This window comes from Cynocephalus volans, chromosome X, assembly GCF_027409185.1.
Source record: "Cynocephalus volans isolate mCynVol1 chromosome X, mCynVol1.pri, whole genome shotgun sequence".
Classification (NCBI taxonomy): Eukaryota; Metazoa; Chordata; class Mammalia; order Dermoptera; family Cynocephalidae; genus Cynocephalus; species Cynocephalus volans.
In genome coordinates, this window is record NC_084478.1 from 26881611 (window position 1) to 26895027 (window position 13417).

At 37.1% G+C, this 13417-nt stretch overlaps 1 protein-coding gene across 4 annotated transcripts in view; it reads left to right on the forward strand.

The window, feature by feature from the left end:
- Window positions 1-13417, forward strand: part of PPEF1 (protein phosphatase with EF-hand domain 1) — a 124937-nt gene that overhangs the window by 25687 nt on the left and 85833 nt on the right. For all 4 annotated transcript variants that reach the window (XM_063083376.1, XM_063083375.1, XM_063083373.1 and 1 more), the window contains exon 4: window positions 3422-3588. In XM_063083376.1, the coding sequence (XP_062939446.1) occupies window positions 3543-3588 (46 nt within the window). In that variant the 5' untranslated portion in view covers window positions 3422-3542. The remainder of the gene's footprint in view (window positions 1-3421; window positions 3589-13417) is intronic.

Sequence of the window (13417 nt, forward strand, 5' to 3'; positions counted from 1 at the left end):
TGAAAAGAACCAAACACCTTCAAACACTCCCATCCTCCAGTTCTCTCCACTCACCCCCCAACACACATGCACAGTAAAAACCTTTTAGCAGAAGCTTTTCCTTTTGCAGAGTATGAGTGCCAGTTATGACTCACTATTTTATATTTACTCTTTCAAACCATCCTTGGTATGTTTTGGAAGGAGTAGCAGCACTGGGCAAGCACTTGCCAAAATCCACCCCAGTGGTTTGTGTCACTGACTAGACGTCCTTAGGCCTTTGTAAACCCTGCAGAAGCCCCCCACTTCTTGAGCCTGAGAACCCCTTTCAGGCCCCAGGGAATTGCTTCTTCAGAGACTTCTTTAGTGCACTAAGTGCTTTTCTAATGCTGACAGAGGGTGGGGAATGGAAGAAGCTTAGGTTTTATCAAGTAATGGAAAATCCTTAAATCATTTTTATCAGCTTTACCCCTTAATTATATTTAGGCCACAGACATCAGGCTATAAAACATGTGTATGTGTATGAGGACAGAGATGTCCTCAAAGGCACATACACTGCCTTACAAACTTGCTTCTCCCCCTACCTTGAAGTCTAGGTTGGGCAGCGTGTGGGAGTGGTAAGTGGCACCTTGCCTTAACCAGCTCGTGTTTTGGTGAGAATTAAAAAGAACTGATTTTTTTTTTTTTTAAATCTGTTAACCGAGAAAGAAAAACTGTTTAAAAAAATCTTAATAATTATTTAATAATGTAAAAATTCTCATAGCCAATTATTTTTTTCTGGTAAATAACCAAAGACTTCTAGAACAATTATTATTCCTTTCTGTCATGATTTTAAAATTTTCTTTAAAAATGGATGTATAAGCACAATTCATTTTTCTAGTTCAATAAAAGACTTTGTATAATCGAATAGCATGTATCTGTGCACAAAATAATGGACTAATGATGACTTTTAGCAGTTAATTTTTTTAAAGAACTCTGGCCTAGAAATATTTATTTGTTTATTCATTCATTTATTTAGCATTTATCAAACATTTGTCCAGTCAGTGTTCGTGGCCAACTCAATGCTCACCTCTTATGTATTCATAAAAAGGGGTAGAAAAAAATAGCATAAGAATGAAGCAAAGCCCAAGAGAGAAGTGGATACTGTTGGAGAGCAGTGTTTCTCACACTGAGATATGAGGACTGCCTGTGTCAAAGTCCCTTGAAGAGTGTACTTTACATGTAAATTCCCAGGCCCTTGGACTTTTTGAATCCGAGTATTGTCATTAAAGTCTGGGAGTCTATGTTTTTATCTCCCCCCACCTCTATAAGTCTTATGAGTACTCAAGTCAGAGAGCACCAGTCTAGGCACGTGAAGAATGTCTCCAGGACTAGATGAGTTACTTCAAAGGGTGATGAAGGAACCAGCAGATGTGTCCTCATAGGCACTCAAGATGACCTTCGAGAAATTCTTGAGTATGGAGATAGATCAGTTGTATCTCAGTTTCAAAAATGAGAAAAGTGTAGATGCCAGAAGCCACAGACTTGTAAGCGTGACATGACCTCTGGGAAAATTTGGTTTCAAATAGATGGATTCAAAGCATTTCAAGGAAATTGTGATGATCACTAGGCATCATCGTGGGTTCACTAAAACATTGTCCCTATTAGAGATTGTCAAACTTTGCCGCATATTAGAATATGGATGCCCAACCCCCGCCCAATACCAATTACATCAGAACCTCTGGGGGTAGGACTTGGGCATCAGTACTTTTAAAACCCTGATTTAAAGAATTGAAGTTGAAAAACCCAGATTAAATTCTGATTTAATGAGGTGCAGGCTGAGTTGGGAATTTTAAAATCTCCCCAGATGATTCTAATTGCAGCAAAGTTTGACAACCATGGGTCTCTGTGACACTAGGCAAGTTGCTTTAACTTCCTTGCACTTTGTGTAAATAGTAGGTAATTTTAAAGGTATTTCCAACCTTTAAACTTCTATGATTCTGTTATTAAAAATCATGCTAAACTGAAATCCTTTCTCTCTTTCTCCCTCCCTTCTTTCCTTTCTTTCTTCTTTCCTTTTCTCCTCCTCCTCCTCCTCTTCTTCTTTTGCTGGGGTAGGCTGGAATGTCAAGGTATCAAGCCATATATTGTAATTTTATTAAAATATTTAGTAAAATTTCTCAGGATGTCTCATAGATAAATAAGATGACAGTTATGATAGGTGAATTTACCAGCTAACTGAACAAATGTAAGTACGCTCAGAATATGTGAATGTAATGGATCTGTGATGACCCTGGAGAGTGGTCTGGAGTGGAATGCCACAGGGCTTGTTCTGCCCTTAGACCTGACCTTGTTAACATTCTTTATCCATGATGTAGATAAGGAAGACATGAAAGAAATGCCTATCAAATTTGGAAATAACCCAGTTTAGGAGGGTTAATTAATTCAGTACATGAAAGAATCAGGCCAAGCTCTGATTAGAAAATCTGTTTGTTAAGGTTATTGTTTTAGAAATATTCCCATAGATTAAATATTTTACTCTTTTAGTTTTCCCTTTCTTTAGTTGACTTGAAATTCTGAAGCTTTTAGTGTAGTAGTGGAAAAACAGACAGGTCAGATAGAGTCCAGAATCAGTTGTTGTCTGACTTTGTTCTCATCAAGAAATGCAAATATATTAGATGAGGCTGGTTTGGAGCATCACGAAATAAAGGAAACATTACCCCAAAAAGCGATGAAATGGTATACTATATAGAAAGGGATTTTGTTGAAAACTCCCATCAAGTGGTTATGGACATGCCAATTGTGCAAACTCATCAGAAGGCCTAGTGAGCATGAGGGTAGACTTTGGAGGGCCCTCAGCAACGCCTGGAGAGCTTTTCTAAAAAGGACGCTCTCACAGATTAGGACTCCTAAATTTCGGGGGAAGTCTTGAGCCTCCTTTTTTTTAAACAAGCATCCCGAACTGATTCTGAGAAATATTGTCAAAGAACTCCCTTTGATTTGAATTTTGACAGTTGTTTAAATATGTTGTTGTCTCATAGTCAGCCTCCAATTTGTATTTATAAAAACCCAGATAGATTTAATTACTTTGAGCTTAAAACTAAAACAATTAAATTACGTCAGCTTCTCCCTATCCCATTCCCTATATTTCAATGAGAAAATTGTAGACTTTTACATTTCAATTTTTCTTTTCATTTTTAATGCTTTATTTTATACAGAGCTTGATCTGACCTAGACATGTGGAAACTATAATTTATGTGTACCAGAAAAGCAATCTATAGCTGCTCTGTAGCTGCTGCTGTGTTTTAGAAAATAAATCAGGATTACATTATGTCTGATCACTTTCCATATCACATGATGAACAGCAATTCAGAGAAGCATAAAATGATTCCTGCCGAGCACCCCCTTAGATACCATGTTATTAACTGGCGGTTTTCTCTCCTCCCTCCTGTGTCTTCCTCATTAGTATCTATGACCGAAAGGGATCAGCTAAGGTGGCTCATCGCAGAGTAAAGGGAGTGACTTTTCGCATTCTGTCTTGGAATCAGAAGTTGAATTCACGAACACATAGGATTTAGATAAAAGTCATGGGGTGTGGCAGTTCTTCAATGAAAGACAAGAAATCTGAGACAGGTGAGTGCTGGGAACATGCCTGTGTTTATGAATGAAAAGGGGCGAATGAGTCGGATTCATCCTCTCCCTGTTTACTGCCACGGTTCTTGAGCTGCCCTGTGTGATTTTGTACAAGGCATCATCACTTGAACTGAAGGTGAAATATTAGGGGAACATGGGAAACTACCTTTAGGAAGATGTAACTTTGAATTTATGATGTACCGTAAAGTATTATCTAAGAGATATTTTATGTTTGATTTAATTTCAGTTGAAAAAGTACCAATATAAAATCTCAATTTAAAACTTAGAGGCAGGGAACAAGAAAGACACTGTCATTTATATCTGTTTCCTTAATACTCTTATAAATAGCTATATCCATACCTATGTGACATTTAGTAGCATCACTGAATTTTTATTAGATTTTATAACTTGGTGATCACATTATTTTTTATATCTGTTCAACACAGAACTTCATGAGATTTGCCTCATGATTTTAAGATATTCTAGGGAGAATGGGGGTATACTAGATCATTTGTTTCCAAAAAAAGTGTATTGTTTCTAAATAGATGACATGCCCCCCCCCCATATAATTAGAGGCTTAAATATTTACTTTGCTTACTTTGTACTGAGGTTCTTTCTCACGGCTACTGGAATCTAGTTGAAACTCCACTGAGTGTTTAAGGGATGTAGCATGCACAAGCAAATTAAAATAAAAACAGATAAGTAAGCTGGAACAATTATATGAATAATTTGCCCCTGAACTCCTTCCTTTGTTATCTAGGTTATAGATAATTTTCCCAGTTTCTGTTCTACATCTTGGTTTTGGAAGTTTGCTCAGGCTTAAGGTGAAGAGTTTAGGATGCAGAGTATTCTATACTAATTAATGCGGGATGTTTTCCTTTGGAAATCAGATATTGTTCTCCCTCCTAGCTGATTTGTGCTGACGAATTAGCAAACTAATCTCTGAAAGTAGGAAGGGACATGGGAGGTGCACTAACTCTTTCAAATCTGTAAGCACGTCATGAAGTAAATCTTTCGAAAGCTCCAACTGAACTAATTCCATAGTAGTAATTTATCAGCAGAGTGAAGAGTGTAATTATCTTTTTGTATCTAGAATTACTCATAGCTCTTTAAATTTAGCCAAATTTCTTAGGTTAAAAAAAAAAAAAAAAAAGTCCAAGCCCAACTTGCAAAAGCAAATTCACTCTCTTTTTGAAATATTCTTGAACTTTTAAAATGCTGCATGTAAATGGGTGTATTAGCTTAGATTTTTGGATTGCTTCCTTTTTCAAATAATTTATTGAGGTAGAATTCATATAACATAAAATTAACGTCATAAAGTGAACTATTCAGTGGCATTTGGTACATGCACAGTGTTGTCCAACCACCATCCGTATCTAGTTCCAAAACATTTCCATCACTCCAAAGTAAAGCCCCTTATCCATTAAGCAGTTTCTCCCTATTTCCCTCTCCCCCCAGCCCCTGGCAACCAACAATCTGCATTCTGTCTCTATGTATTTATCCATTCTGGACATTTTATGTAAATGGAATCATACATTATGTGACCTTTTGTGTCCGGCCTTATATCCTGAAACCTTGCTGAGTTCATTCGTTAGCTATAATAGATTTTTAGTGGATTCCTTTGGAATTTTTATTTACAAATCATGTTATCTGCAAATAGAGATAGGTTTACTTCTTCCTTTCCAATGCCTTTTATTTCATTTTCTTGCCTAATTGTCCTAAGAATCTCCGTTAGAATGTTAAATAGAAATGTGAAAGTAGACATCCTTGTCTTTTTTCTGATCTTAGGGGGAAAGCATTCAGTCATTCACCATTAAGTATGATATTAGCTGTGGCTTTTTCACAGATGGTCTTTATCAGGTTGAAGACATTTGCTCCTGTTCCTAGTTTGTTGATTGTTTTTTTAATTACAAAGTGATGTTTAATTTTATCAAATGCTTTTTCTGCATGTATTGAGATTATCATGTGCTTTTTGTCCTTTATTTTATGATATGGCATATTATATTAATTGAATTTCACATGTTAAACCAACTTTGCATTCCTGGGATAAATCCCACCTGGTATAATGCTTTGTATATATCGTTGGATTCAGCTTGCTAGTATTTTGTAGAGGAATTTTCCATCTATATTCATAAGAAAGATTGGTCTATAGTTTCCTTTTCTTGTGATTTTTTTTTTTTCTGGTTTTGATATCAGAGTAATACTGGACTCAGAATGAGTTGGAAAGTGTTCCCTTCTTTTCCATTTTTTGGAAGAATTTGTGAAGAATTGATATTAATTCTTTAAACATTTGGTAGAATTCATCAGTGAAGCTACCTGGGCATGGGATTTTTTTTGTGCGTAGTTTTTTGATTACTTATTCTATCTCTTTACTTATTATAGATCTATTCAGATTTCCTATTTCTTCTTGAATCATTTTGATGGCTTGTGTTCTTTTAGGAATTTGTCCATTTCATCTAAGTTATTTAATTTGTTAGCATATACTTATTCAGAGTATTCCCTTATGATTCTTTTTATTCTTTCATTATGTCTTTTTGAATATGTCAATTGTTTATTATGAGTTCATAATATGATCTCATAATAATAAATCTGCTGGAAGCTGATGCAATGATGTTTACTTACATTTATCCACAGACAAACTTTTTATCCATAAAATATTTTTTTGTCATTTAGAAATTTTGGAAAATACAGAAGAGCAATTGGAAGTAATTAATACTCATTCATCATTTCACTACCCAAAGATAATGACTGTTAACATTCTGATAATTTCCTCCCAGCTTTTTTTTTTGTGTGTGGAGTGTGGATTTTTGATCGTCTTAAATATTATTTTTTTTTGTACTGTCACTTTTAGTACTAAAATGTTATTTTATAAACATTTCTCAAGTTGTTATGAATGCTTTTTTTTTTTTAATGATGAGCAGTAAGGGGATCTTAATCCTTGACTTGGTGTTGTCAGCACCACGCTCTCCCAAGGGAGCTAACCGGCCATCCCTATATAGGGATCCGAACCCGCGGCCTTGGTGTTATCAGCACCACACTCTCCCGAGTGAGCCACGGGCCAGCCCTAAATGCTTTTTAAACATCATTTTAGCCATTGCTTAATATTTCATTTAGTGGATAGGCCATAATATGCTTAATTATTCTAACTTTGGACCTTTTTTTAACTAATATGAATAACATTGTGAAGAATTTCTTTGTGCAAAGCTTTTTCCTTATTTTGGATTATTCCCATATTTAGGTGATTAGGTATGAAATTACTGTGTCAAGGGCTATGAATTTTTGAAAGTTCTTGATAGAAAATAATAGCTATTATTTCCTGATTACTAACTGTAATCCAGAGTGTTCAACATATTCTACATATATTTTATTTAATTCTTGCAATAAACATAAGTAAAGTGTTATTATTCCTGTTTATATAGTTGAAGCAGCTCATGCTCAGCAAGGTAAGTACTTGTTAAAGTTATACAACTTACAACTGCCAGAGTTGGGGTTTAAACCCAAGGAATTCTGACTAAAAAGTGTTTTTTACTGTCAACCATTACACCTTTTTATGCTGCCTCCTGATGTTGCTGCCTTCAGAAACTTGCTTTAATGAAATTTACTTATATAAAGTATCTTTTATTTGCATAGTGCTTTTATAGTTGGCCAGGCCCTTTCACATCCATTTGATCTTCACAACCTTGTGAAGGGTTGTTCTCAATTTACAGAAAAGGAAACTGAGGCTTTGAGAGGCAAAGTGATTTGCTTAAGAGTACATAGCTAGTAAGTGGCAGACCAAGGCTACAGCTTGATTCCTAGTTTCTAGTGATCTGACTGGTGATAAGGGTTTTCTTTTGCCTGCTTAGTCATTTAGCCTCACCACACACAGTACTCTGCCTCTGGAGTACAATGGCAGTTTTGAGAAAGAGTAGCCTACATATAAAATCGAGGATATCCCCTTCTTGTGGGCCATCCACGTTCTATGTAGAGAAGTAGCATTGATTTTGTACTGTTATTGTTATTGTTGTTATTTCACTTCTTTTGTGATATATAAGAGAATATTAATAGCTATAATTTATTGAGTGCCTACTACATTAATTATTTCTCATCAAAACACTTGGAGGAAGCTTTGATTAATCTCCTTTTGTATATGAGGAAACTGAGACTTAGATTAAAGAACTTCTCAAAGTGACACACTAGTTGATGGCTGAGCCAGAACTGGAACAAGATCTGACAGATTCCAAAGTTCTTATTTGCCTCTTCTGATATGCTACCCTGACTTGGAGAATTGGAATTTATCCACATAACGGAAATTAAACATTGCAAATTCATTCTCCTGAACTTCACTTTACACTTAAAATTTTATGTTAATGGGTTTTCAATTAATAATCTATTGCCTTTTTTTTTTTTTCCCATGGAGCACTTTGAGAACATTGATATATTTTATTTTATTTCTTCCCTTGAGACCACTTAGAAATGCATCTGTTCAATTTCTCTAAGTGCTAAGGAGCCAACAGAGTCTATCCTTTTTTGGCTTTGAAGTGTGATGCTTAAGCTATGACAAATAAAAAATTTCTCTAATGGAGATTATCCTTTTCAAAAGTAATTTTTCTCTATGTCTATTTAAAAATTTAAAAAATGCTAAATAGCAAACCAAATATTTCTTTAATTCTTGGTAGGATTCTTGGTAAAACATCTAGTTAATTTAGTTGTTTAAAAATCTAACAATCAAGCCATTCACAACTGCTTGAGAGGCCCCCTTCCTTGTTTTTACTTTCTGCCAACTTCCTCACTCATTGGAGACTCACCAAGTGTCAGCATCATCCTGAGTATCTTCCCTGTCCATATGGATAGCTCCAAAACGCTTTAACGTCTCAGTTCCTTGATCTCCTAAACTCCAGCAACCCTCTCTTCTACTCAACTTTCGCTGCTCACTCCCATTTCTTGGCCCCTATGGTCATTTGGAATGACTTCACCTCTGAAATCTTCATGATTATCATCCCAATCTCTGATCTGTTGGTCTTCATTGAAACCTCTAAGTGTTAGACCCTTCGCATGTGTTTCTGTCTCCCAGCCCCCTCTTGTCTTCACTTTCTTTCCCATCTGTCTTTCCCCATCTTCTATTGGCTATCACTTGAACCAGTTAACAGAATTATATTTTAGACTGTTTGAAGGAGAAGTAATAGGTGTAATGTTTAGTGTTCCCAAACCAATTGCTAGCAAACTTTGGCTACGATTCCTTGATGGGAAAGCCAAAGACTGTATTTTTCTACAGGGATAATTCAGATTTATTCATTTATTTTTGAGTTGGCTTTAGAATTTGTCTTCTTTGTCCAGAAGTTTCTGGTTTGAGTGTTTAGTTTTACACTTCATATTTTGTCCTTGAATGGTTATTTTCAGATTTGTTATGTGCAATAGTAGGTGGACTGCAACTGTGGCATTAAAAAAAAAATGGATGGATGTGAGGGTGATCTGGCTGTGACATCTGTCACCCCATTGATCACCAGGGTTGATTTGGCTGATCTGGGTGTCTAGGCGGGTGTCCCTTCCTCCCTCACTGCTCCATGTGTGTCCCTCCCAAAACTGTGCACTCGGTCGAAGAGGACGACCTTCCCAATAGAGGAGAGGACCATTCTTCGATCAAGGGTATACGAGTAGCTGCACTCCCCTGCTAGAATCTCCAAACAAGCTCTTGAGGTCCATTAAAAAAAAAAAAAAATAGATGGATGACTTAGAGTATTTTATTACTGGAAAGGATCTTAGAGATAACATAATCCAAAGTTCTCATTGTTTAGATGAGAAGCTGAGGACCAGAGCAGTTAAGTAATTTGCCTGAGGTTGCACAACTGGTACCCGATTGAGTCAGGACCAAAATGGAAGTCTCCTGATTACAAATTCAGAACTTATTTTTATTAACCAATGTGGATGGGGTTGGTGGGTGGGAGAATGAATAAGTAAATAAAAAATCATAGAAATGACCTCTAATTTTTACTCTTCTCTAACTGGAAGGCCAGAGGTTTCTGAGAATGATAAAATTATGATCTCTTTTGTCATTTGGGAAAAGGGATAGTTTTGTTTAAAATGTCTATCATTGCTAGGAGACTGGGCCTCATGCTTTACTCTCTTGTTTCCCTCTTGTTTAAGAAAATACTTTCCAGGGACAGGGACTCTGTGTTGTGCCCTTGCTCTGCAAATATGCCAGAGTTTGTGGATGAGCAAGTCTCATCATGGCTTTGCTTTCCTTGCTGCCCAAGCAGGCTTTGTGACCATCTCATGTCCACTGCACATGTGCTTTGAGCTGCTTTTCCAGTTAAGGTGGAAGTTTCACTGGGACAGCCACAGTGAGATCTGCAGATGGCAGATGTAGAATATCTGTAAACAAAAATAACAATAATGAAAATGGTGGTCCCAGGCTAGAGTTGAGCCATACCCTATTTTCATCAGGCTTTAAACAACCGAGGTAGTGGATGTCTTTCCTCCTGGCTTAAAACCTTTTACCAAAGAGGTTTCATTGTCTTTCCAGTTCATTTGAATTCCTTTTAATCAGCTCTGTCACACTTGTGCCTCTCTCTCCTCCTGATTGGATGTCAGGCCCCTTAAAGGTACATTAAATATTCGCCCATCCTGGTGCTTCCTCAGGAGGCCTCTGCCAGTAGAATTTCAAAAGCAGAGAGTCTTTAAATGCCTTATTCTGTATATGAAACTTCTTGTTTAAAGAACTATCTGTCAAATAAACTACTATTTAAAAAACAAAAACAAACCAAACATAAAAAGATTCTGCTGGTCAGCATGAAGAGAAACACAAGACAGAAAGTCTTAACAGTAATTTCATTCATTCACTCATTTATTCAACAAATATTTACGGAGCATCTATTATGTTCCAGGGACTGTTTCAGACTCATGAGGATATAGCAGCTAACCCAACAGACCAAAATCCCAGCCCTTGTGGAGATTACATTCTAGTGGGAGGAAACAGACAATAACAAATAAATAAAATACATACTATATCACATGGTGAGTGCTATGGAGAAAAAAATAAGGTAGGAGATAAGCAATAGGGGGAGAGATGTCATTATAGAAAGGGTGGTGAGGAAAGGCCTCACCGAGAAAGTGACAGCTGAGCAAGACTATGGACTCAAAGGGAGTGAACCCTGTGCATCCTGGTGGCATGTCTCTTCTTGCTCAAGGCTCTCAGGTTCTGAGATGGTAGCCTGTTTGTCCAGCAGTCTGTGAAATTTCTAATGAAATCCTATGTGTAATTAGGAAGTCTTTGGGGCACCAGAATTTGTTAGCCTGGAGAGAGAGAATTTTTTTGCTTTTTTTTTTTCCAATTTATGTTTATTTTTGTGAGTACAGTGTCGTTTCAATACATGCATATCCTGCACAATGATTCACTTAGGGTAGACAGCATAATTTTGTACCTGTTAGTCCACCCCTTCACCCTCACTCCTACTCCTCTCCCCTCCCAGCCTCTGATAACCATTATTCTACTCTCCACTTCTATGAGAACCACTTTTTTTCTTTTTTTTTTAAGATTCCACAGGTGAGTGATATCATCTAGTATTTGTCATTCTGTGCCTGACTTACTTCACTTAACATGATGGTTTCCAGTTCCATCCATGTTGTTGCGGACAATTGGATATCATTTCTTTTTATAGCTGAATAGTATTCCATTGTGTATACATATACCACAGTTTTTTAATCCATTCATCCATCGATGTGCATTTAGGTTGATTCCATCTCTTGGCTATTGTGAATAGCATTGCAATGAACATAAGAGTGCAGCTGTCTTTTTGATATATTGATTTCATTTCCTTTGGGTATATACCCAGTAGTGGGATAGCTGGATCGTAAGGTTGATATACTTTTAATTCTCTGAGGAAACTCCATTCCGTTTTCCACAATGGCTGTACCAATTTACATTCCCATCAACAATATAGGAGGGTTCCCTTTTCTCTGTATGGTTGCCAGCATGTGTTATTTTCTGTCTTATTGATAATAGCGATTCTAACTGGGGCAAGATGATATCCTATTGTGGTTTTAATTTGCATTTCCCTGATGATTAGTGATTTTGAGCATTTTTTCATGTGCTTGTTGGCCATTTGTATGTCTTCTTATGAGAAATGTGTATTCAGGTCCTTTGCCCATTTTTTAATTGGATTATTTGTTTTGTTACTGTATAGTATTGGTATTTTACTCTTGAGTTGTTTGAATTCCTTATGTATTCTGGATATTAACCCCTTGTCTGATATGTAGTTTGAAAACACTTTCTCCCATTCTGTATGTGACAGAGACAATTTCTTTAAAAAGTATCTACCATTTATTGAGTGCTTCCTATATGCTAGGCCATGTGCTAAGCATTTTATATTAATCAGTTCATTAATATATTACTAATACCTGTGTTAATGCATTATTAGTACATTATTATGTTATTACAACAGCTCTAGAAGTTATTCATTCATTTATTCATTCGTTTATTCAACAAATATCCATTGCCAAGCCTTGCCCCAGGTGCTGGAGAAGCAGTAGTGAACAAAATGAAGTCCCTGTTCTCATGTAGCTTAGCTAACAAGGGAAGGTAGACAATAAACACATAAACAAATGACTGTATAGAATGTCGGATGGTAAAAAGTGCTGTGGAGAGCAATGGGACAGTAAGGAGGATAGGGAGTGTGAGGTGGGGGAAGGTGTGGGAGGGAGGTGTATTCTATAGTCAGTCTCATTTTTCATGGCTGATTCCAAATGCCACTCTGGGTTGTATATCATAATGGTTATGAGCCCAGGTTTTGGAATTACAGAGATCTGGATTTGACTCTGTGTTCTCCCACTGACAAGTGATGTGACCCTAAACAAGTTATTTCTGAGCCTCAGTTTCCTTATCTGTAAAATAAGAATAATGACACTTCACAGGACTGTCGGGAGGATTAAATCAAATCAAATAAAATTAGATGATCCACATAAAGCACCAAGCACAGTGCCTGGCACAAAGCAAATGTACTGAATTTATTGTTTGTCTTGCTCATGGATATTTAATTTCTTGCAAAATACCATGATAGTGATCACCACCAGAAAAAAGAATCCATTAAAAAATGAAACAAACCAACACAAAATAGCTTGGCAATAGAGAAACCACCTGTGCTGGGCATACAAAATTGGCCAGGTAACTTATTAAACCTATGTTGTTGCTTTCTTCTAGAAACAAAAATAAAAGGCTCTTGGGACACGTATGATAGTAGCTTTTTTTTTTCTGCATGGAATTAACGTGACAGGGAAGAAAAGCCCTGTTACATGATGAAGCAGCAGGAGCAGAAGCAGATGTAAGCTGTCTAGCAAGTTCAGAACTGGGATGATACAGATCTTCAACTCTCTGGGCAGGGTAGGGGGTTTTGGAGCCAGTGACTCCCTAGGGTAGGGTCTGTCATGTCTGAGCTCTACATCTTGCTATTTTGGAGATTCCTGCTCTGGAGGAGGGTCCGCAGCTGGCTACTGTTACCCCACAGTAGGTGGGTAGGCTCTTAGGAATTAGTGAGGTTTTAGAGGTCTGATGTAGGTATGCCCAGTCCTGCCCTGCCAGTCTCCTTCCCTCTCCAGGAGAAGTTTCTAAGGGAACTTTATGCCCAAAGGACAACAGCAAGATGTGAATCAAAGTCCACTTTATCAACTGCTGCACACGTACTCAAAATCCCAATGTAGAACTCTAGTAAGGGCCTGACTTAGAGCATCCAGGAAGTTGGAGGCTTGAGGCCTAAGCAGGAGCTATTTTTCCCACCCCTCTGAGACTAGCTCATCAGGCAGGGTCTAGTCAGGAGGCAGAAACCACAGTAATTTGAACAGAGAGAATTGGAGGTAA